At 53.5% G+C, this 24,856-nt stretch overlaps 1 protein-coding gene across 8 annotated transcripts; it reads right to left on the bottom strand.

Annotated features, from left to right (window-relative positions):
- On the bottom strand, positions 1–24,602 carry TYK2 (tyrosine kinase 2). 8 transcript variants are annotated; one of them, XM_057540752.1, is made up of 25 exons: positions 24,476–24,570; positions 22,975–23,080; positions 22,444–22,659; positions 19,334–19,457; positions 19,069–19,216; positions 18,585–18,748; positions 15,230–15,596; positions 14,436–14,642; positions 14,155–14,312; positions 11,440–11,548; positions 11,156–11,345; positions 10,968–11,071; positions 10,690–10,872; positions 10,514–10,601; positions 9,468–9,595; positions 8,445–8,580; positions 8,208–8,362; positions 7,336–7,486; positions 6,768–6,865; positions 6,335–6,527; positions 5,847–5,965; positions 5,258–5,430; positions 4,920–5,037; positions 3,861–3,971; positions 1–3,777 (listed from the first exon to the last, which is right to left on the bottom strand). In XM_057540752.1, the coding sequence occupies exons 3-25, from the start codon at positions 22,637–22,639 to the stop codon at positions 3,643–3,645; spliced, it is 3,555 nt and encodes a 1,184-aa protein (XP_057396735.1). In that variant the 5' UTR covers positions 22,640–22,659; positions 22,975–23,080; positions 24,476–24,570; the 3' UTR covers positions 1–3,642. The 8 variants fall into 8 exon arrangements, with proteins under 8 accessions (XP_057396735.1, XP_057396738.1, XP_057396736.1 ...); XM_057540755.1 differs by having other exon boundaries at positions 23,016–23,080; XM_057540753.1 differs by having other exon boundaries at positions 24,349–24,482.
- Between the last annotated feature and the right edge of the window lie 254 nt (positions 24,603–24,856).

Genomic DNA, 24,856 nt, shown 5'->3' with positions numbered 1-24,856 from the left:
GTTTTATTTGAACAAACTGTAAACAAACAAACACCAAATATTGAAGAGACAATTGGGGAAATCAAAACACTCTAAATTATACAATGATATAGAAGAATTATTGTTTAAACTTTCCAGTTGTGATAATGACATTGTAGTTATTGTTTGTGGTAATATCTTTCAAGATAGATATCAAAGTTTTTACAGAAGAAATGCTATGCCTTCTGAGATTTGCTTCCAAATGATCCAGTGGCATGGGTTAAGTTGAAACAAGACTGGCCATGGGGTTTCCCTGGTGGTGCAGTGGTTAAGAATCCACCTGCCTACGCAGGGGACATGGGTTCAAGCCCTGGTCCGGGAAGATCCCACATGCCACGGAGCAATTAAGCCCGTGCACCACAACTACTGAGCCTGCGCCCTAGAGCCCTCGAGCCACAACTACTGAGCCCGTGCGCCTACAGCCCATGCTCCTCAACAAGAGAAGCCACTGCAATGAGAAGCCCGTGCACCGCAACGAAGAGTAGCCCCCGCTCACTGCAACTAGAGGAAGCCCGCACACAGCAACAAAGACCCAACGCAGCCAAAAATAAATAAATACATTTATTAAAAGAGACTGGCCATGGGTATTAGAAACCGTTGATGCTGGCTGTTGGTTAAGTGTAGGTTCATTACATTATTCTCCTTAGTTATGAATATGCTTTAAATTGTTCATAATAAAAGTTTTAAAAGGTAGCTGCCAAAAGCAAACTATTACACAGAGTTTACAACAAGGATAAACAATAAGGTCCTGAGATTGGATCAAGATGGCGGAGGAGTAGGACGTGGAGCTTACCTTCTCCCATAGATACATCAAAAATACATCTACAGGGACTTCCCTTGTGGTCCCGTGGTTAAGCCTCTGTGCTTCCACTGCAGGGGGCATGGGTTCCATCCCTGGTCGGGGAACTAAGATCCCCCATGGCATACCGCACGGCCAAATAAAAAAAAAAAACAATTGACATGTGCAAGGATTCTCACAGAACATCTACTGAACACTGGCAGAAGATACCAGGCTTCCAAAAGGGCAAGAAAATCTCCATGTAACTGGGTAGGACAAAAGAAAAAAGAAAAAGAATAAAACAGAGAGAACAAGGTCCTACTGCATAGCACAGGAAACTATATTCAACATCCTGTGATAAACCATAACAGAAAATAATTTTTTAAAAATATTTATTTATTGAGTTGCACTGGGTCTCAGTTGCAGCAGGAGGGCTCCTTAGTTGTGTCATGCACACTCTCAGTTTGGCAGGCGTGTGGGATCTAGTTCCCCGACTAGGGGTCGAACCTGGGCCCCCTGCACTGGGAGCGTGGAGTCTTAACCACTGTGCCACCAGCTAAGTCCTGGAAAATAATTTTTGAAAAAAAGAATGCAAAAAAAAAAAGTAGCTGCCCGAGAACAAGCCAAGATAATTTTGAGAAAAGAATGAGAGACTTGCCCTATCAACTATCAAAATATATTCTAGTGGCAATGACTTTCCAAATTACCAGGTTAGATCGTGCAGCTATTCCCATTGGGAATTTGTCCTACAGATACCCTTGAACGTGGGTGAAACCATGTGCACACATGGTTACTCACTGCAGAAGCCTGGGTATGGCAAAGGATTAGAAATGATTACATGAACAAATGCCGATGACATTTGAATGAGCTACAACACAACCATAAAATAGAAAGAGAAAACACTGTTTGCCTCCAAGGCCTATTATGTGGGAAAAAAATAGAAACGATACCGGCTAGAGCTCTATATAGCAGCACATACTATTATTTTTGCGAAAAATGGGGAAATATAATATGTGCACAGATTTCCTTGTATCTGGATAAAATGTCTCTGGAAGCCAAAACAGGAAACCAGATAACATTAGTTGTCTCCCGGGGAGGTGACAGTGGTGGCTGATGGACAGAGGAGGGAAACATTTCACTGCCTATGGCAATATTACCTTTAAAAAAAAAAAAAAAAAAAAAAGGAAGATTTACAATTATAATGAATATTTAATTTTAAAAACTGTTATAAAAAGCAAATATCACTAGAATAGTGTGAAACTGTCCAGTCAGGGGAGCCGCAATGCACAGGGTCTTAGAAAATCCCACGGGAAAGAACTCTAACTGCCTTTCACAATGTGGCAGACCCATCTCAAGTATACCTGTTAAGCAGAAACACATTGGCAAACACCAGATTAACAATAATATCAAATATTTATTGAGCAGTTGTTTGCATATCTCTCTGCTAAGCATTTGACAGATACGACCTCATTAGCTCTTTTTTTTTTTTAATTAATTTATTTATTTGTTTTTATTTTTGGCTGTGCTGGGTCTCCGTTGCTGTGTGCGGGCTTTCTCTAGTTGCAGCGAGCAGGGGCTACTCTTTGTTGAAGTGCGGGGCCTTCTCATTGTCGTGGCTTCTCTTGTTGCAGAGCACGGGCTCTAGGTGCGCGGGGTTCAGTAGTTGTGGCACACAGGCTCTAGAGTGCAGGCTCAGTAGTTGTGGTGCATGGGCTTAGTTGCTCTGCAGTATGTGTGATCTTCCCAGGCCAGGGATCAAACCCGTGTCCCCTGCATTGGCATGCAGATTCTTAACCATTGCACCACCAGGGAAGCCCTCATTAGTTCTTGACATTAGTCCTACAAGGCAGCAAGCATGACCATCCCAAGTTCATAGTTGAGAGCTAAGGCCCAGAGAGGGGAAGCCACTTGCCTGAGGTCACGCAGCGAGAAAAAGGTGAAACTGGCAATCTTATTTACATGGCATGTGGTCCCCCAGGTCCTTTATTGATATATTTAACATATATCTTGAGGGCCTTCCGTGTTCCAGGCATTGGTCTAATTGCTGGCTGGTGATTTAGAGGTGAGCAAAGGTTCAATAGTTGAATCTGACTTCTTCTGCAATGAGTTGCTCTAGCTGCAGTCCCCAGGGGAGTGGACACTCACTGAAGAAGGGCCCAAGGACCATGCCTCTAGCAGAGGAAATATGAGTTTTTAACCAGTTAGGGGAGATAGTGAGCTCCAAGGGCAGGAGCTGGGGGAAGATAAAAAGATCGGATTCAAGGGCCTGGTTAAGCTCCTTGCTTGTCCTGGGTCCCTCAGGAGCCTGTGTCAGGCTCATGATCTTGGAAGGTTCAATGGTTTGAATGTTTCTGTCCCTTCAAAATCACTATGTTGAAATCCTAACACCCAAAGTGATGGTATTAGGAGGTGCATAGGTCATGAGGGTGGAGCCCTCATGAATGTGATTAGTGCCCTTGTAAAAGAGGTTCCAGAAAGATGCCTTGCCCCCTTGGACCTTGTGGGGACATAGTGAGAAGGCATAGGCTATGAACCAGTAAGAGGGCTTTTGCCAAAATTCAACCATGCTGGTGCCTTGATCTTGACTTCCCAGCCTCCAGAACTGTGACAAATAAATTTCTGTTGTTTATAAGCCACCCAGTCTGTGGCGTTTTGTTATAGCAGCCCAAACGGACTAAGACAAGGAAAGTCAGTTCAGAGGGGTGGGGCCTCCAGACAGGGGTAAGGCACAGGGAGTCAGTGAGGCTGACCACCCCCTCTTGGGCTCCTCTTAGGGTGGGGAGCAGGAGGCCCTCTCTTTGAGTACTGTCTGCTCCAATCCCCCCAAGCAGAGCTGCTGGCGGGCTTCAGCAGACACTGAACACTGAGGGTGGCTGGCCTTGGTATTTCTCGTGGACCGTTTTGAGGATGGGTATGAGGTTCTGGAAGGTCGGGCGGAATGAGGCCTCTGCTTTCCAGCAGTTCTTCATGAGGCAATAGATCTGGGGAAGGAAAAACTGAGGCTGTGATCTCTGCTTTCTCCCTGGTCCGATGGTGGAGGCAGGGGGAAAAGGGAGGGTCTCACCTCACAGGGACATTTCTCTGGCTGTGGCAGCCTCTCCCCTCGTTCCAGCAGCTCAGTGAGCCTCAGCACTGTCATCTGCCCCTGGGTGAGGCCTATGAGCTCGATGAATTTCTACAGAAGAAACAGGACAAGCTCTTTTTAAGAGGCGGGGCTGCCTAGATAGAGGTCAAGAGCCTGAACCTGGACGGCAGGAGTTCTAATGCCATCTCTACCACTTCTCAGCTGCATAACATTGGTCTTATGACTTCGCCTCTCTGGGCCTCAGTTCTCTCATCTGTAAAATGGGTGATAACATCTACCACCTGGGGTTATTGCGAAACTTAGATAAACTAATATTCATAGAGTAAGACTGAATTAGGTGCTTGCTATTATTATTAAGCCTCAGCAAGTTGTTTTTGCCTGTTCAGAAACCTTTTTTTTAAATTCTCCTATAAAGGCACTCTGATTGGCTTTGGGAATAAACCCCTAACATACTCTAGGCTCCTCCCCTCAGCCAAGGACTACACAGCGAGTGGCTCCCTGGAGGGCACGTGAGCCAAGCTGGGCCAATCAGAGAGTCCTGAATTATGTTGGAAAGAGAAAGACCCTCCTCCCCTCAGCTGAGTCCACTGTTGCCACAACAGAGGGAAGGCTTGCTTGAGAAATGCTACCAGTGGTTAAGACTCGGTGCTTCCACTGCAGGGGGCACAGGTTCGATCCCTGATAGGGGAACTAAGATCCCACGTGCCGCATGGCACAGCGAAAAAAAAAAAATGCTACCACGGAGAAGAGCAGAGCTGAGAGATGGAGAAAATGGGATTCCTGATGGCATTTGAAGGTCTAGATCAAGCCATGTTCCCACTGTCCCCTTGGGGTTTGCAAATGGCAGAATAAGCCGTTCCTATTTGAGTGGGTTTCTGTCACAATCCAAGCCCTCTGCAGTGTAACTGGCCCACTTTACAGAATGCGACTGTGAGGCTTAGGTGGGTTAAGCTCTTGCTAGGGTGGGGGAGCTGGGAACTGAATGCATGCCTCGCTAACTCCTCTAGTATGGGGTCGGGGTGCGGGCCTGGCTCTCACCGAGGGGGGGCTCTGGGTGGAGTCACAGTAGGTCAGCAGCTCATACATGGTGACCCCAAAGGACCAGACGTCGGATGCATAGTAGAACTTACACTCCTTCAGGCACTCCGGGGCATACCTGGGGAGAAAGGGCACTCAGGCCTTGGGCCAGACCAAGCTGCAGTCCTTACCTGAGGCTTAGGAGCCCTGTGGCCCCAGTTAGGGCCCCACCCTTAAGAGTGGGGGCAGTGTCACTTGACCAAGGCCCTGTCATCTGAGACCCCAGCATCCATCTCCTCCACCCTGTCTGCTCCAGGTGACCCTGGCGCCCCTCCCTCCGGCTGGGTCCCGCTGGTTACCAGAACACGGGACTGTCCCCATCCTCGCGCACACAGTAGTACTCGTGGCCTTCGGGCACGGCCTTGGCGAGGCCGAAGTCCCCAATCTTGACCAGCCTGTTGTTGTCCAGCAGCACGTTGCGTGCGGCCAGGTCTCGGTGCACGTAGTGCTGCGCGTGCAGGTAGGCCATACCCTGGGGGTGGGGCGAGTCAGGATCAGCGCGGGGGCAGGACCGGGCCTGGGAAGCAGTGACCAGGATGGCTGGGAGACAGTCAAGTTGGCGGGGACCGGGCGCGAGAACGGGCAGGACGGCGGGTGGGGCCAGAGCAAAAAGGAGCAGAGCCGGACAGCAGAGGTGGAGCCACATGGGGGGCTCCCCTGGGGCAGGGGGCGGGAGAATTGGGAGAAGCCGGCCTGCCGGGCCTGATCACGTCAGCAGTGGGTATTAACGGGGGTGGGGGCCCGGGCCAGCGGGGGTGTGGCCAGGTGATCGGCAGAATGGACAAGGATGGAGGAGAGCAGGCCCAGGGGGGTTGGCGGGGTAGATAGGAAGCTCAGGCCAAGCCAAAGAAGGGGGCAGGTTCTGGGAGCAGGGGCAGGCAGGCCCACCTCGCAGATCTGCTGGGAGAAGAGCAGCAGCTGGGCCAGCCCGACATTGTGCCGGGGCAAGTAGTCTCGGAGGCTGCCCAGGGGCACGTACTCCATGACCAGCTGTACCGACTTCTCGCCTGACACCGGAGAGGAGGGGCCCGTAAGGGTGGTAGAGACCTGGACCACAGGCTGCCCACCCTGCACCCCCTATCCCAAGGTGGGGAGGGAAAACCAAGATCCATCCACACTAGGACCAGTCCTCAGGTGGGGCGGACCCATCCTGAACCCGTCCGCAGGCAAGGGAGCTGACTCCCACCCATCCTGGCCCCAGCAGAGCGCCTAAGGATGGAAAGGAGGCAGCCGGGCCTCGCCCACCTTGGTGTCTGCAAACTGCATCCTCCAGCCTGGAACTGAGAGGCTCTAATTGGCCAGGTCCTCCTGGCCCCGCCCACCAGGCCACACCCAAGACATAGCCCCACTCTGTTACATCTCTAGGCCCCGCCCACCTTGGTCCTCGCAGCAGCCCTTGTACTTGACAATGTGCTCGTGGTAGAGTGTGCGCAAGATTTCGATCTCTCGCCTCCAGCCTGTACGGAGCTGGGGACCGCAGTCTGCCCTGAGGGCCTTCACGGCCACCATCTCACCAGTGCCGTCATTGGTTGGATCATAGCAGTACAGGCTGACCTTTCCGAAGTGACCCTGGCCGGAGTGTGCAGGAGCGTCAGCCCCACCCCCAGCTCCCCAGGCCCCACCTCCAGGCAGGTTTGTTTGGAAAATCCAAGGCCCCACCTACTCCATGTGGATGGGTCCCCTTGGGGCCGAGGCCTCCCTTTCAATTCCCCGGGGCCTCCCTTGAAGCTGAGGGTCTCTAAGGCCAGGGCCTTCTAGCAGCCCATGCCCCCCCCCCCCCCAAGCCGGTCCTCCAGGCCTCGCCCTTACCTCACCCAGATCCCGGATCTTTTTCAAATAGCGCTTGTGGAAAACCGTAGGATCTGACGCCGGTGAGTCCGGGTTCACAGACAAGACATCAACGAGATCTGGAAGAGCTACAGTGGGTGAGTCTGGAACACAGCCCTTTCCCCAAAAGGGTCCACACTTGGGGACACAGAAAGCCAGCTACTGCTATCCCCAGCATCTGATCCCAGAGATAAGGAAACTTTTTTTTTTTTTTGCAAGGGCTGGAAAATTCCACTTCTTGTCCAAAACACAGAGTTGGCTGCACACATAACCAAAACCTGGGATGTTCTGAGATGGGGTAAAAAGGGCACAAACTTTTCATTAATAACCAAAAAATTTGCCAGGGTCTAATTCATCCAAAGAAGCTGTGGCTCTCCCCAAGCAAAACATAAAGGAGAGCTCGAGGCTTCCCCTCCCCCTTACTTAAGTGAATTAGAAACCGGCACACACCCTAAGCCACTGTACAGAGACTTGGGTGCACCATGCCCGAGTCAGCAGGGATCCCAGCCCCTCCCCCTCTCCAGGGTCCCTGCCCCGGAGTCATGCTCACTTTGGGGCTGCAGCTGAGTGAGGTCACGCAGGATGGTGCGGAAGGATGGCCGCTGGGCTGGCTCATAGGTCAGGCACTGGCTGGTGAGTGTGGCCAGCTCTGGGCACGAGGGCTCAGGCAGCTTGTGCTGCTTCTGGTAGAAGCGCTCTTTCTGTTGGAGAGGGGACCGGAAGGAGTCAGTGTACACCCTCAGTCCCCTTCCCCAAGAGGCAGAGTCAAGTCCCCAGAGCAGGGCTGGACCAGCCAGGTCCTTGTTCTTGTCATTCCCATTTTACAGATGAGGCCACTGAGCCTCGGCAATGGGATGCAGACTTGCCCACCACCGCAGAGTCAGGATTGGAACCCAAGTAGAGCAGACTGTGCTGTGCTGGAGCATCTCACACTTGGCCCTTCCTGCCCTGACTTCCACGCACCTCTGCTCCCAGGACGCTTTTGCATACTGCAGCTCCCTGAATGCCCCAAAGCCTCCCGGCCTTTGCATAGGCTGTGCCCACCACCTAGGCTGCTCTTCCTAGCCTGGGACACTGTGCTATTTCCGCACTGAGATTAAAACCTCCTCTGGGAAGCCCTGCCCCATCCCTCAGCTGGGTCAGGGGCATCCTCTGGGTCCCCTTCCTCCCGACAGCCTGTGCTCCCCCTTGATGCCCTGGTCACTCTGCCTAAAGCATGTGATCTATTTGCTTTGTGCCATAACGACCTTATGAGGGTGGGACTGCAGTTCACTGCAACTGACAGGTGACCTGATGGAGCCCCAGGGAGACGAGGCTGCACAGCCAGAGGGGAGGCAGCTCTGGACCCTGAATGTACCCTCTGGACTCCTTGGCGGTGCCAGCCCTCTTTGTGGCAAGGGCCCAGGGGTCCCCTGGACATACCTCAGAGGGGCTGCGGCCCTGCAGGGGGGCCTCCCCATCGAAGCAGATCTCCAGGAGGGTGGCACCAAAGCCCCACTTGTCGGCTGCAGTGCTTAGGCTGTTGGCTCCACCGGACAGGCACTCAGGGGCTGTCCAGGGGATCCGCTCCACCCGTTCTGGGGGCCAGAGTCAGAGGTCAGCAAGGTAAAAGGAGTGGGGGAAGCCCGTCCCTGTGCCCAGCCCTGCCTGCGTCCTCACCCTCCCTGGAGAGGGCGCTCAGGCCCACGCCGGGGTCACTCAGCTTGATGAAGGGGCTGGTGCCCTCCGCCAGCCCCAGCCGTGCCAGCAGGATGTTCCGGCCACACACGTTGCTGTGAACCAGGCTCTTGTCTTCCTGGGGTGGAGGGGAAAGGGAGCATGGCCACTGGGGGCTGTAGACCCCACCCCTACCCCATCCCACATGGTTCCCCCAGGGACAGCCCAAGTGAAAAAGACAATCACGGTCATTATGGAGATGCCAATCCATTGTCATAGTGACAAGGCAGCACTGGGTCTCCAGTGGGTCCTTCCTGTTTTCCCAGTGCTGGTGGCCAAGGCTCTCAGCCAGGGACAAAAGGCCAGAGGACCCTACTGCGGTCCTCAAACCCATGGCAGGCATGCTCCTTCCCCAGGGCCTTTGCACTGGCTGTCCCCTCTGCCTGGAATGCACTTCCCCCAGATACACTCACAACTACCCGCCTCTCCCCCTACCCCATGTCACCTCCAGGTCACCTTAGTGAGGCCTTCCCCAACCCACCTGTTTAAGACGTCACCTCTTCCCCAAACTGTATCAAATCCTCATCTCCACCTCTGCTTTTTTCCCCACAGTTCCTGCTACTTTCTGGCATATTATGTAATGTAACGTACTAACTATTATTTCTCGTTTGTCCCTCCCAACTAAAATGCCAGCTCCCCAAGGACAGAAACTTCTGTCTGTTTTGTTCTCTGTTGGGTCCCCAGGGCCTAGGACAGAGCCCAGCACACAGGGGGTGTTCTGGAAACTGGGGTGACTGGACCAGGAAGGGCTGGGGAACAAATGGCAAGAGTGATAGAGGCGACTGCCACAGGGCCTTGGACACCAAGTGGAGGAGGTGGAAGAGACGGGAGCCACAGGGCTGCGCGAGCAGAGGAGGCTCATGAGAAGATCTAGTGCGTGGACGGATGCGTTCAGGCCTCCATACGCAACGCGGGGGCTGCCCTGGCCCTCCCCGCCCACGCAGGCCCCGCCCGCAGCCCACGAACCAGGTAGCTGAGGGCGCTGGCCAGCTGCTGGGCCACTGCCAGCTTCCAGGCCAGGGGCACGTGGCCCCGCTCCCGCCGCAGCCACACGTCCAGGGGTCCGTGCTCCACGTACTCCGTCACCATGATGTCTGCAAAGGCCCAGCCACTGCAGGTGCTGCCCACCAGCTTACCCTCCAGGGTGCCAGGGGGCAGGACGCAGGGGGGCTGGGATTGTAGGTGGGGAAGGTGTCGGGCAAGGGTGCGGGGGGAGGCTTGGGGGCGACTCTGGGGAGAGGAGGAATGCAGTACAGAGGGCAGGCGGAGGTGGGTGCAGGGTGAGGCCGAGGTGAATGGTGGCATTTGGGTCCAGGGTGGGGCTGGGGTAGAGAGGAGGCTGCGAGTAAGTGACAAAGGTCAGGACGGGGCTGGGGAACTGGGGGGAGGGTGCAGACGAGCGGAGGGAGTGGAGCTGGAGGTTGGGATCCCACAGGGCTGGGGGTGCTTGTGCAGTGAGAGGTGTGCAGGGTCGGCACGTAGGCCAGCGTTGGGGGGAAGGCAGGAGAGATGGACACATGGCGTTGAGGTCGGTGGGTCTGGGGGCTGACCGTGGGCGCCCTGTACAAGGAGGTACACACAGAGTAGCGGGAGAGGTGGGGGAGGAGCAGGGGCTGAGGTCTGGGAGGATCGGGGTGGCCAACAAGGCTGGGGTCTGCATGCTGTCACGGTATTGAGGGGGTCAGAGGATACACAGAGGCAGGATTGTAGAGGTGTTTGGGTGGTAGATGGAGCTAGGGATGCAGTCTGGAGTCGGGGTGTAGGTAGACGGTTGGGGCGTAGCCAGGGATCAGGGAGCTGCTAAGGGTCATGGTGTAGACAGGGTTTAGGCTGTAGGTGAGAGTCGATGGGCACAGACTGGAGTGCGTTCAGGGGTCGGGGTGTAGCTCAAAGGTCAGTGTGCAGTCAGGGATAAGGATGCAGGTCAAGAGTGTAAGTGAGGTCGGGCTGTAAGTGGGGCAGAGTGGGGTGGGGTGTGTGTGTATGTTGGGGGTGGGGCAGGACCCACTCACTCTCGGAGCCGTGCACGTAGATGCCGTGCACGAAGACCAGGTGCACGTGGGAGACCTGGCTCATGAGGCTGGCTGTCTCGTAGAAGGCCTGTGGGGACGGGACAGGTTAGGGGCCTGCAGGCCCTGACCCTGACCCTCTTCACCCTGCCGCCCATCCCCTGGCCACGCTCACTCACCAGGGCGATGTCATGGTGACTGGGATCTAGCACCTTGAGCACCACTCGCAGCTCCTGTTCACAGCCCGCCCCGGGCATGGGGGGGTCCCCGCCATCCACCTTGTCCTCCTCGGGGCCTCCGCCCCCCACTCGCAAGAGGCCCTCATACACGTTGGTCCTCGTGCCCTGGCCCAAGTGGGACAGCTGGGGGGACATGGTGTGGAAGATCTCCATGACAACAGCTCCAGGCGGCCTCCCTGGTGCCCCACGCCCGCAGGGGCCACCCCTGCGCCACGCACCTGGGTGATGTCTTCCTGGCGGACCCGGTGGAAGCTGAGATGGCTGAGGTTGAGCGGCCTGCTGCTGGCCCGAGGTCCCCGCGTGACGATGAGGTTGGAGATCTCTGGGGATGGAAGCAGTCCCTGAGGGCTGGCACGGAGGGAAGAGGCCCCCCCTCCCCGGCCCCGTGGCACCCCCGTCTTGGTACCTCCTGGCCGTGGCAGGCAGCAGTGGCGCAGGGAAAAGCAGTCGTCGCCGGCCCGCAGGGAGCAGCCCTGCAGGGCAACCCGCAGCTCGCGCACGCTGGGGAAGGACCGGTCCCAGCCCTCCAGCGCGACAGTCCCAGCCTGCAGCTCGATGGGGAACTTCCGTAGGTGCAAGCCCTTCACGCCACGTGCCTGGAGCGGGTGGCAGCAGGGGTGAGGGCGGTGAGCAGGGGTCCAGGCAGGGAGCACGCCCAGCCCCAGCCCAGGACCCCCGCCCCAGGCCCACCTGGTCGCGCTGGGCCACCGTGAGGATGAGGCGGTTGAGGTGGCTGGTGCTCCAGTGGATGAGGTAGAGGCCATCCCCGGGCTGCAGCTTGGCCAGCACAAATGGCTCCCTGGGCGGGGGTGGGGGTGGGGGGGGGCAAAGGGGCACCATCAGGGCACCTGGGGGCACTGCTGGGCCCACACCTGGCAACAAGGACACACAAAACCTGCCCAGCGGGGCACACTCCCAGCTGGGATAAATGTCAGACACAGCTTATGTGGTGACACTGTGTCTGAACACACACACGCCTGTAACACTGTCCCATGCATGAAAACTCACACACAGACACAGGTACCGGAACAGGCACACGCTCGTGCGTAACAGCTGTGGACACCGTGGCTGACAAGATCACACACACACACACACACACACACACACACACACACACAGGAAACAGCCATCAGATACCAAATGGGCACACACCCAGCCATAGACACTGCCACTCCCAGGGTGACGCACAATGCACAGTCTGTCACACACCGAAAGGAAAAGATCACAGACAGAGGACTGCCCTGGTGGTCCAGTGGTTAGGACTCCACGCTTCCACTGCAGGGGGTGCAGGTTCAATCCCCGGTCGGGGAACTAAGAAGCCACATGCCGCGCAGTGCGGCCGTAAAAAAAAAAGAAAAGAAAAGTATGAAAGATCACAGACACAGCCGCTGTGTAACATAACAGCACAGGGGCACTGGCATCCCAGACCCAGAGGTGACAACTGTCATAAGCACAAACAGGTACCACAAGGCGACACAGCCACACAGACTCTGACAGTTACATACGTAGTGCCATAGACTGAATGTCTGTGTCCCCCCAGAATTCCTATGTTGAAGCCCTAACCCCCGACCAAGGTGATGACATTAGGAGGTGGGTCTTGGGGAGGTGATTAAGTCATGAGCGTGGAGCCCTCACGAATGGGATTAGTGACTTAGAAAATGGACCCCAGGGACTCCCCTGGTGGCGAAGTGGTTAAGAATCCGCCTGCCCATGCAGGGGGCACGGGTTCGAGCCCTGGTCCAGGAAGATCCCACGTGCCGCAGAACAATGAAGCCCATGTGCCACAACTACTGAGCCTGCACTCTAGAGCCCGCGAGCCACAACTACTGAAGCCTGAGCACCACAACTACTGAAGCCCGTGTGCCTAGAGCCCATGCTCCGCAACAAGAGAAGCCACCGCGGTGAGAAGCCCGGGCACCGCAACGAAGACCCAACGCAGCCAAAAAATAAATTAAATAAATAAATTAAATTAAATAAATAAATACATAAAATAAAATGGACCCCAGAGATCTGGCTCACCCCTTCCACCACATGAGGACACAGCCAGAAGACTGAACTTCGGTTATGTAACAGGAGATGGGGCTCTCACCAGACACTGGATCTGCCAGCACCTTGAACTTGGACTTCTAGCCTCCAGAACTGTGAGAAATAAGTGTCTGTGGTTTCTAAGCCAGCCAGTCATTGGCATTCTGTTACAGCAGCCCGAATGGACTAAGACACACGCTGACATGGCCCATAGACCCCGTACGGCCACAGCCCTTGAGAGGTGAAACGACCACTTCACCCTCCTCTGGTGTAGAGACTAGGCTTGGAAGGGTGAGACCTCTTAGACTGACCCAGGGGCCAGTCCCAGTGTCACAGGTAGGACAGGGGACACCCAGGCACAGGGCCAATGACCAGACAAGCTGATAGTAACAAACCCCAACCCGGCAGCATACAGGATGGCCACACACACCTGATGACCACATAAGCCCTGACACTTCACATTCTCAGCCCCACACGTCCAAGCAGGAGTGCTCAGACAGCGATCCACAAGTACCAGGACAGACACATGCCTGCAGGGGTGTAAACACCCACACGTATATCTGAACAGCCACCAGCGTTTGGACAACGCATAGCCCAGCAAAACTCACCAGTCCTGTCACGTGCAAAAACACACACTGACAATTTAAAACGCAGTTGGAGGACTTCCCTGGTGGTCCAGTGGTTAAGACTCCGCGATTCCACTGCAGGGGGCACAGGTTCCATCACTGGCCGGGGAACTAAGATCCCGCATGCCATGTGGCGCGGCCAAACCAACAACAACAACAAAACCAAACAAAACGCACTCGCCAGAGTAGTGACACAGCTGCATGCCAAATGGGCTGTTAAACATGCAGACATGCACGGTGACAGTCCCAAACCCAGGCACTCTCAGCATGACATGCCATCCATGCCATTACAGGTGCCCTTTCTCCCCCCATAACCCCTGGTTGCACACATGCACGCGTCACACGTGCACCCACGTGAGCACCCACTGACGTGAACGCATCACAATGCAGTATGAGCAAATCCTTGCACGTGTACATGCACGCACATACAGACACATGCATGTGCACACTAGACACGAATGCTCTCACACACGTGCATGCACACCCACCCACACTCACATGCACACACAGGCACACACACACACACTGACATGTACACACTGCGACATGAATGGTTGCGCACACATGTGCACTTATACACATGGGTGAACACACAGGCCTTCACACCCTAAGACACAAATGCACACACTAAGACACCGACATGCACACACCTCGTTCAAACCCCACGGTCCCTAGAGCTCACTGCCCAGTTCACAGTCACCACCACACAGCCCACCCCCGCTCCGCCCGCCCCCCCCCCCCCCCCGGCACGCACAGCAGGGGTCCGTGGATACCGTCCTGGATACTCATCACCAGCCGCGGAGGGGCCACCTCATGGCATAGGTAGTGGCTCGAGTCGGCCGTCAGGCGGAAGTAGCCATCCACCAGTGACACCAAGGACAGGGCCGCAGCCCGGGAAGGCAGGGTCAAATCCTGCAGGCCAGGGGGGGCGGCGGCGGGGAGGACAACATCAGGCAGATGTCACAGGCCAGAGGCTCCCACCGCTCCCCAACCTGCCCCCCCCCGGCCAGCCCGGCCCCCAGCCCCGGGCCCCACCAGGCACTTGTTGTCCTGACAGTGAATGCTGACGCGGCGTTCCTTCAGCACCACGTGGGTGATGTCCTGGAAGTCGCAGAAGTAGGCCCATGGGGCCTCCTGGGGCCTGTCCACTGGCTGGCTGCCCACCTCCTGGGCCTTGGCTTTCTTCCCAGATGCGCCAGCGTGGGGCATCCTTCTGCCGCCGCCGCCGCCAGCACTGGGACCCTGGAAACCAGCACGTGGGGCAGGTGAATGGAGCAGGGCAGTGCCTGTTTAGTCCCGCTGCACTCTCCCCCGGGGGAGAGGCGGGAGCTGGAGGGACCAGGCATCCCCCCCATGAATCCCAGTGTCACAGGCTGGACAGGAGACCCACCCAGAGAGATACACATGCCAGAAACTGGAACTTCGGGGAGAGTAGAATGGAGGCTCCTCACCCTCTCGGCCCCAGATGCCAGACCCTAAAAATCAGGTCCCCAGGGGGGCAGGCAGACAGAGGACACTCCCCAAGAAACAGACCCCCAGGGACTTCGCTGGCGGTCCAGTGGTTAAGACTCCACTCTTCCAATGCAAGGGGCACGGGTTCGATCCCTGGTCGGGGAACTAAGATCCCACATGACACGCCACGTGACCAAAAAAAAACAAAACAAAAAACCAAAACAAAACAAAAAAAGAAACAGACCCCCAGGCACAGACTGACATACCCCAGAGGCACGTGGGGGAAAACCACCTTCAGAGGACAAGGCCAAGGCTGAGCAAGAGCGCGCCACCCCCAGCTGCCCTGGACTGCCGGATGGAAGAGGCGCCCCACTCACCTCTGCCTGCACCAGCCGCCACCGGATGCCGTCAGTGCCCGACACCAGCACCTCGTGGGTGGGGGGTCCGGCGGCAGACTCGGGCCCGGGGTCGGGAGGGGCCTGTCCGCCAACCCGGATGTAGCAGGGCTCCCCCTCGGCCTGGGCCAGTAGCTCTAGGTGGCACACGGGCACGCGCTCTGTGCCGAAGCGGGGCGCCAGCCGCTCGAGTGTGGCCAGGTACTTCACCATGACAACCTGCCGCGAGAGGCAGCCCGGCTGGAAGGCCCGCAGGAACTTGCGGAAGATGCTCCGCAGGCGCAGCCGCGTCAGAGCGTTGTGCTGCCGGATCTGCTGCCGGAAGGAGCGTGGGATGCAGTCCTTGAAGCTGTGGGGACGACCAGGAGGGGCCAGTCAGGGGCCGGGATTGCAGGCCTAGCTGGGTGACGTGGGGCAAGTGGCTTAATCTCTCTGAACCTCAGCTGCCTCGTCTAGAAAAACAGACAGGCTGCAACTTAAATGTCCATCGACAGATGAATGGATAAAGAAGATGTGGTACATATATACAGTGGAATACTACTCAGCCATAAAAAAGAATGAAATAAAAAAATAAAAATAAAAAATAAAAAATAAAAAAAAATAAAAAAAAAAAGAATGAAATAATGCCATCTGCAGCAACATGGATGCAACTAGAGATTGTCATACTGAGTGAAGTAAGTCAGGAGGAGAAAGACAAATACCACATGATAGCACTTATATGTGGAATCTAAAATACGACACAAATGAACCTATCTAAGAAACAGAAACAGAATCACAGACATAGAGAACAGACTGGTGGTTGCCAAGGGGGAGGAGGTTGGGGGACAGATGGAGTGGGAGGCTGGGGTTAGCAGATTTAAGCTTTTATGCATAGAATGGATAAACAACAAGGTCCTACTGTATAGCACAGAGAACTATATTCAATGTCCTATGATAAACCATAATGGAAAAGAGGATGAAAAAAACAAGAATGTATATATATGTATAACTGAATCACTTTGCTGTATAGCAGAAATTAACACAACATTGTAAATCAGCTGTATTTCAATTTAAAAAATATTAGGGGGGGCTTCCCTGGTATCGCAGTGCTTAAGAATCTGCCCGCCAATGCAGGGGACACAGGTTCGAGCCCTGGTCCAGGAAGATCCCACATGCCTCAGAGCAACTAAGCCTGTGCGCCACAACTACTGAGCCTGTGCTCTAGAGCCCGCAAGCCACAACTACTGAGCCCATGCACCACAAGTACTGAAGCCCACACGCCTAGAGCCCGTGCTCTGCAACAAGAGAAGCCACCACAATGAGAAGCCCGCACACCTCACCAAAGAGTAGCCCCCACTCGCCACAACTAGAGAAAGCCCGCACGCAGCAACGAAGACCCAGCGCAGCCAAAAATTTTAAAAATAAAGATAAAAAATATTAAAACTGAAAAAAAACCACAAACAATAAAAAAACAGGCAGGCTGTCATGAAGGTGGAAAGAGAATGCTATAAAGGGCCAGCACAGGGAGGCCAGGTGGTGTCTGGGCCCAGGGCCCAGGACTTTGGAAGAGACTATGGGTCGGAAATCCCAGCTCTTGGGCAACTTCCTTAAGCTCTAAAGGGCTCTGTCTTTTCATCTGTAAAATGGGATCAAACAGTGCCCACTTCTAGGGCTGATGAGAGAATCAGGACTATTGATTGGCATAAAATACGGACTATGTGAGTGTTGGCTATTATTATTATTGGAGAAGTCGCTATTGTTTTGATCATTAATATGATTATCAATAAAAGGCACAGCTCTGGGAAGCCACTCTGCTCTTCACAAAGCCATACCCTTCACCCCTTCTCCTGCCCTGCACCTGCGCACCAGCATAGCCCACTCAGATAACAGATTTCCAAGCCTCACCCTCCATGTCCCAAGCCACCTCTTCCAACCTTTGAATAGAAAGATCCTAAAGGTCAAGGTTCTAGCTGCCTTCTGCCCCCACTTCCAAGCTTTCCAGGGCTCCCTAGTGCTCTCAGGGAAAAAGGTTCCCTGACTAGTGCCTGGCCGTCTCCTGCACTTGGGCAATCACATTCCGAGTTCAGTTCCCCTGGAAATGGGCCTTTGCCACCTCCTGCCTCTGGGCCTTTGTATATGCTGTTCCCTCTCCCTCGAATGCTTGGCCAAAGCAATCCACATCTGGATAAAGCCAACTCAACCTTCAGATCTTAGCAGAAATCACCTTCCCCCAGGAGAATCCTCTGATCTCCAGGCTGGATAGGGTCCCTCCTCTGGGCTTCCCAGCGTCCTGGGCTTCACTGTCACAGCCTTAGTCCTCCAGGGATAACACGACAGGGATTGAAAAATATGTGCTTTAAGAACTGCAAGTCCTGGGAAATTCCCTGGCGGTCCAGTGGTTAGGACTCGGCGTGGGTTCAGTCCCTGGTTGGGGAACGAAGATCCCATAAGCTGTGTGGTGCAGCCGAAAAAGAACTGCAGGTCCTGAAAGACCCATTTCTCTTGCTGCCTCCTCCAGGCAGTGTGCCCTGATTGCCCCAGCTCTCACTGCAGTGGAGGCTAGCAGCTCTCCAGACTCCTGCCTCCTTTTTTCCCTTGAATTCTAGGGAGTCCTCCAAGCTCACCCTGCTCCAGCCACACTTCCTCCACCATATATCAAGCATGGTACAATCTTAGGGCCTTTGCACTGGCTGATCCTTCTGTGGAGAATTCTCTTCTCCCAAATACCCACCTGGCTCCCTCCTTCACTTCCTTCAGATTTTTGAATTTGAATGTCACCTTCTCAGTGAGGAATTCCCTGATGACCCAGTTTGTTTTTTTTTTTAATTTAATTTTATTTATTTTTTATATAGCAGGTTCTTAAGATGACCCAGTTTTAAATTATACGCCCCTCATTCCCTGACACACCGCTTCTTCCTCTTTTCCTGCTTAATTTTTCCCCATTGCACTTATCATCGTCTAAAACACTATATATTTTATTTTTGTATTTTGTTTATTGCCTGTCTCCTTCATCAGATGTGACCTCCAGGAGGGCAGGCATTTTTGTCTGTCCTGTTGGCTGTTGTGTCCCCAACACCCAAAACTAGTACCAGGGACTTCCCTGGCGGTCCAGTGGTTAGGACTCAGTGCTTTCACTGCCAGGGCCCTGGGTTCAATCCCTGGTCGGGGAACTAAGATCCTACAAGACGCTAAGCACGGCCGGAAGAAAAACAAACAACTAGTACAAGCATACAGTAGGCGCTCGATAAATGTTTGTTGAATGAATGAAGGCATGACAGTACGCAAGGTCTACCCTGGCCACCAGATGCCTGGGCATGTCTACCCACCTATGCAGTGTTCCCGCCTCATTCTCAGATACCTTATCTTCTTGGCCACCTTCTCAAGGGGGACACCATGGCAGAGAGCGAGGTGGCAGAGGTGCAGAAAGGCCATGCCCAGGCTCTCGTTCTGAAAGTGGTGGATCTCCTCCTCGCTTGACAGCTCCCACAGCGATGCCACGTCATTTACAAACTCATGCTTGCCCTGGGGATGGGGAATCAGGCAGAAAGGGAGGCATGAGAACCTGTTCACTCCCCAGCTTCTGGTCACTTTGGGGAAGGGAAGGATCCCACATGTATGCCTCCTCTGCCCAACCCTATGCCTGTGGCAGACATCACTAATCGATCACAGCACTCTTATCCCTACAACCCTAAGAGTCTCAAAACCCTTTGGTTCAGGCAGCCAAAGGATCCCAGATGGCATGAGTTGAAACCTACTAGCCATAGCAAATTGGGAGGGAAGTGAGGACTCCTCATTTGCAACCTCCCACACAAACAGTCTCACCTCCCCAGCCCTGCTCACACCTGCTCAAAGAGGTACTCAAAGGAGGCAGGGTCCAGGAGTTGCACCCCCTGCTCTGCCTGTTCTGAGGAAGGCTCGGACCCTGGGGGACCGCAGCGGTACACAGCCGGCTCCTGGGGATGCATGCCATGCCAGTTCCGGAAATAAAACCTGCAGGAAGGGAGGGGGCACAGCTGGGGTTTAGCACAGATTCAGACCAGGTCCAGGAAGGTGGGGACAGGGGAGGGAGGGGACAGAACGAAAGCCTTCCAAGGGGACTTCACCCACCTCATGCGGAAGTGCAGCATCAGGCTCGAGTCTCTGGACATATCCAGGACGTGGTTTGGAGGCAGCCAGACCTGGGCCTGGACATCGAAGAGGGCAAAAAGATTGAAGCAGGGTGGAGTGATGCCTGGACAGGGGAGAAATGAGTCAGGAGTCAGTGCCTGCTGCTGTTAGCCCTGTGGACCCCCAGACCCACTGTCTCCCTTCACAATCCCTCCCTGGGCCTCCTGCCTTGCCAACAGAAGATAATGCAATATGTAAACCATCCTGTGGCCTCACAGGAAAACTACATTTCCCAGCCTCCCTTGCAACTAGGATGGAGGCATTGGGCTGGTTTTTGGCCAGTGGGATGTGGGCATAAGGGATGTACATTTTTCCAGGCCCAGAAATAAACTTTCCTGCCATCTTCGCTGCCCCAGGAATGTTGGAAACCCCTTATGCCTAGTGGTGAAGCTATAAGACAGAGGGGAACCATCTGACCTGCATTAGATTTTAGGTAAATTGTCATTGTCTTAACCCAGTAGAATTGGGGGGGCTGCTTGTTACTACAGCAAAACCTATCATAGACTGACTAACACAGCTCTACAGACTGCTGGCACTTTGCCTGGTCTCTCTCTGAACTCCAGACCCAGAGAAATATCCAACTACCCCTTGGCTGTCTTCCTCTAGACATCTCGGGCCCCCTGAGATGTGCCTTGTTCCAAATAGATCTCATCTGAGGTCCCCAAACCTGCCCCCTCTCTGCCGGACTTCATCCTTGTCCTCAACTCATCCCATCCCCTCCACATCAGATTGGTCACAAGTCCTGTTCTTTCTGCATCCTCCATCTCTCTGGAATCTATCCACTTCCTTCAAATCCAAACTCAGCCCTAGTTCAGCCTCCAAACTTACTGTCATTCCCTACACTGGCTGCCCAAGCATCTATTTTTTATACACATCACTTAAAAATTGTATCTAAAATAGTTCAGAATTATTTACTTATTTTTATTTTTTTATTTTTAATTTAAAATTTTTTTTCTTTCTTTCTTTCTTTCTTTGTTTTGGCTGTGCCGGGTCTTAGTTGCGGCATGAAGGATCTTTAGTTGTGGCATGCAGACTCCTTAGTTGCAGCATGCATGCAGGATCTAGTTCCCCAACCAGGGATCAAACCCGGGCCCCCTGCATTGGGAGCACAGAGTCTTACCCACTGGACCACCAGGGAAGTCCTTCAGAATAATTTATAATCACCTAAGTACCAGCCACAAGAAAAAGAATAAAACCTGGCAAGTACAACTGAAGCCCCCACCTACATCCACCTCCTCTCCCCTCCCACAAAGAGGTAACCATACTCCTGAACTAGTTTATCATTTTCATATTCTCTATCACCTAGCTTTGAATGTTATAAATTCAAATGCAGTATTATACCATTTGCTGCAATTTGTTTTTTCATGCTACGATAGGTTTTAAGCTTCACACGTGATATGTGTAACTTTGGTTTAATTCCTTTTTCCTGGCTGTATAGTATTCCAGTGTTCAACCATACTGCAACTGATTTGTGCATTCTCCTACACACAGACTTTGAGATGGTCTCCTGTTTTCACTAAGATAAATGAGGCCACTCTGAACATTCCCGTGTACATCTCCTGGAACACATGAGCTGAGTGTCTGTAGAGTGCATATCTAGGAGTGGAACTGTGTGCCCTCAGGGAATGTACATTTCAACCATGTTAGACGATGCCAAATTGCTCTCCAAAATCATTGCATCCGGGAATTCCCTTGTGGTCCAGTGGTTAGTACTTGGTGCTTTCACTGCCGAGGGCCCGGATTCAATCCCTAGTCAGGGAACTAAGATTCCACAAGCCGCATGGCGCGGCCAAAAAAAAAATAAAAGAAAGGAAAAGAATCATTGCATCCAAGTGTACTGCCCCCCAAAGAAGGAGCATGCCTCCCTATGAGACAACTTCCTAAAGAACCAATCTGTTTCACTCTCTGGCTTAAAACTTCCATCGCTCCCCTTTGCCCCCTGAGAAAGCCCAACCCCCTCAGCACTGAATAACCATGACCTGGACCCAGACAATTATGCTCTGCTTTCAATTCCTACTTCCTCTTCCAAATTCTTGAAAACTATGCTCCAGTTACTCTTAAGATCTTTTGCTTCCTCAAAAATATCAGGTTCTCTGGGTCCTTGGCCAGGCATGTTTCACACCACCCAGCAAACCAGTACTTCTTTAAGAATCTGCCATGGATGGGAAAGTACAAGGTGTTATAGAAATCTACCAGAAGGCCCCCATCCAGTTGTGGGACAGGCGGTTTGAGAGGACGTCCTGGAGGAAAGGGTATGTAAGCAAAGTCCCCTTGGAGAGACCTTCTCCTCCTCCGGCAGGAGAAATTAACTTTGAAGCACATCTGCTGCCGGCTCTCTCAACCATTCCATGCTTCACTACTGTTCCTGGGGAAAACTTTAAGCCCTAAACTCCTCCCTCTGGGGTTTAAAACACTGTAAGATCTGAACCTGGCTGACTTCTGCCCCATCACCTCCTACTTGGAGGTCCTTACTCCCGCCCTCACCCGCCACAGTCTGCTCCCCCTACAGCAGCCAGAGATCATCCGTGACACTTGCGTCCAATTACATTCCTTCTTCACTCACAGTCCTCTGTGGCTCCCATCTCACTTGGAGTAAAATCCAAAGTCCTCCCTGAGGCCCAAGAGGCCCTGTACAACCTGTGCCATCACCTGCTTGCCCTCACCTATTCCTGTCTCCCCTTCACGCACTCGGCTACAGCCACACCGGCCTCCTCGCTGCTGCTGGCAAGTTCCCACCTCAGGGCCTTTGCACTTGCTGTTCCCGCTGCCTGGCGCCATCTTCCCCAAGCTATACCTGTGGCTCAGTCCCTTATCTCCTCAAGTTTTAAATCTTTTACCATGATCTCTGGCCTCATACAGTTTTCTTATTTATTGTGTTTCTTGTTGATCCCTATTAGAATATCAGCTCTACAAATGTAGTTAACTGGGGGCTGGCACACACTAGGTGCTCACTCAATGTCCGCTGAATGAATGGACAGACGACTGGATGGATGAGGCCCAGAGGCTGCCAGCACCTCCACCCTGCCATGGGGCTGATGCCCGGGACTCACCGACTTTGTGTGCAATGTGGATGCAGACCTCCTCCGCAGTCAGTGTGGCCTCGCTGAAGGTGACCCAGGGCTCCCCGCCACCGGGGCCGGCCCAGTGCAGAAGCACCTTCAGGCCTCCTCTGGTGGCCATGGGCTGAGCTCCATCCCCATCGGGCTTTCTGCCCCGGGTGGTGGCCCCCCATTGGCACAGAGGCATGCTCTTAACAGCTGGCTTCCCTGGGAAGGAACATCCTGTCAGCCCCAGGCCTCAGCCTGGAGGCCCCTTTGAGCACCTCAACCTTCCAACCATCCAGACTGAGGCTTGGGGGGAAGATTCTGGACCCCTGCTCGCTGTGCAAACTTAGGCACCCAATTCCCCTTCCTGAGCCCCAGTTTCCACAACCGTTTGATGGAGTTGGGGTATGTGTCCCCACCTACCAGATCAGTCATGAACAATAACACCACCAAACCCCTTTATTGGACGAATTCACCAATATAAAAATCTGCTCTGTCCAGTAAAATTTTTTTTTTTAAAATCTGCTCTGAACCCACCTTTCCAAAATAACCAGGCAGACAGGGGTGGCCAGACAGACCTGGGGGTGAATCCTGTGTCGACTCAGATGAGTCACTTAGCCATGCTGGGCCTCAGTTTCCCCATCTGGAAAATGGAGATGCTGAGAGTGTTGCCATGAAGAGATGGTTGTGAAGTTTCTACATTCTTTTTTTTTTTTTAACTTTTAAACTAGAGTTGTAAGTGAATTACGCACCACTGTCACCATATTACAGATAGGTAAGGACTTACTATTGCCATTTTGTTGTTTTCTGTTTGTTTTGTAGATCCATTGTTCCTTGTTTCTTATCCTGCTGTCTTTCTTTGTGTTTGGATGTAATTACTATAAGATTTTTCCTTTGTGGTTACCCTAAGTTTAATGTTATAAGTTTAAGACATTTTATGAGCCTTACATAACATACCTTACACTTGTAACACCCTATTTTAAGCTAATAACAGCTTCACTTCGATAGGACTGGTAAACATTATACTTTTCATTCTCCTCCACCTCATATTTTGATTACTGCTGTTACACTTTACATGTTTTTTATATTGTGTAACTAAAACAGATTATTGTATTACGGTTATTTTTTCTACATCCTTTTTTTTTTTAAACTAGAGTTGTAGATCGATTAGGTTGTGACGTTTCAACACAATTCTGCACATCACATGTTCAGTACCTTGCTACAGGCATGAAAAAATAACAAATATGATAAAACCAATAATGAAGTCATTATTGGTTTTATCATCATCATCCTTTTTCTCTTTCAAGCCGAGATTCCTGCATACCACATCTACCCCCACCAGCGACCCCAGTCCCTGCTGGCTCCCTGAGCGGAGGAGGGGCTGTGTTCAGCGCTTTCCCCAACAATCTGGAACTTTTCTAGAGTCAGGCCCAGGGCTCAGGCCTCCTGAGGTCTCCAGTATTTGCAGGGAGGGGCTGTCAGCGATTCGACCGATGTTACTGATTTAAGACAGTGATGGGGGAAAAGAGAAGGTTGTAATAGGACAACGTCGGAGTCGTCAAGAATCAACTCCTCTCCGAGCCTGTTTCCTCATTTAGAAAATGGGCATAAAACAGTCTCTCTCTCAAAGGGTTGTTGGGAGGATTCAGTGAGGTGAGACAGGGAAAGGGCTCCGCACCGGGCCTGGCGTGCAATAAGTGCTTGATAAATGTTCGCTATTATTATCTTATTAACGTTCGAGATAAGATCGTGGGGATGGGGTTTTGCAGGTGTCCATCTCCTCCTTCCTTGTCCCCACTGGGCCCAGACCCAGCTTTGAAGATGAGGTCTGGGTGAGGTCCGCAGCCCCCGCCCCCCAACAGAAATCTCCAAACCCTGCTGGCAGGGGCGGGAACCGCGACGTGTACCCACCGGGCATCAATCAGTCCCAAGGCAGCGTGGGGGCTTCTACCGACCTCCTGCAAAGGGCAGTCCCGCCGGCCGCATCCTTCTTGATGACCTCCCGGGCGCGCCCCCTCCCGCCCCTCTCCAGACTCACCTTTTCCGGGGAACTCCGGCTCCAACCTGGGACCCCGCCCAGCCCAGCCGCCAGGGACAGCCGCCGCTTGATCGCCGCTGGGACACCGCCTCCCATTGGCTGCCTGAAACGGGCACACTCATTGGCGACCGCTCTGTTCCGCCCCCTCGCTGCTACGGCGGCATTCCCATTGGTCCCGGCTTCATGTTTCGCTCAGCAGCGGGCGGGCGTGTGAGGTCTTCCCGCGCCACTGCGACTTTCATTACCCACGCGGGCGGTGGGCTTAAGTCAGGCTTCCGGACCTGACCTTGGTGCAAGCCCAGGTCCTCAGCTCGGCAGTCTTTCAGTCCTCCAACTCCCCTGCCATATGGCCCTACATCTGTCCTGCCTTTCGTCCCTGTC

The sequence above is a fragment of the Balaenoptera acutorostrata genome, chromosome 2, assembly GCF_949987535.1.
Source record: "Balaenoptera acutorostrata chromosome 2, mBalAcu1.1, whole genome shotgun sequence".
NCBI lineage: Eukaryota > Metazoa > Chordata > Mammalia > Artiodactyla > Balaenopteridae > Balaenoptera > Balaenoptera acutorostrata.
This window is presented reverse-complemented; position numbering and strand designations above follow the sequence as displayed.

Excerpts from the sequence above, each read along its gene's own strand:
- TYK2 (XM_057540751.1), bottom strand. Across the intron at positions 7,487-8,207 it reads AGGGCCGCAGCCCCTCTGAG|AAAGAGCGCTTCTACCAGAA; the intron begins GTATGTCCAGGG and ends CCTCTCCAACAG. Across the intron at positions 5,038-5,257 it reads GGGGACAGTCCCGTGTTCTG|GTATGCCCCGGAGTGCCTGA; the intron begins GTAACCAGCGGG and ends CTTTCTCCCCAG.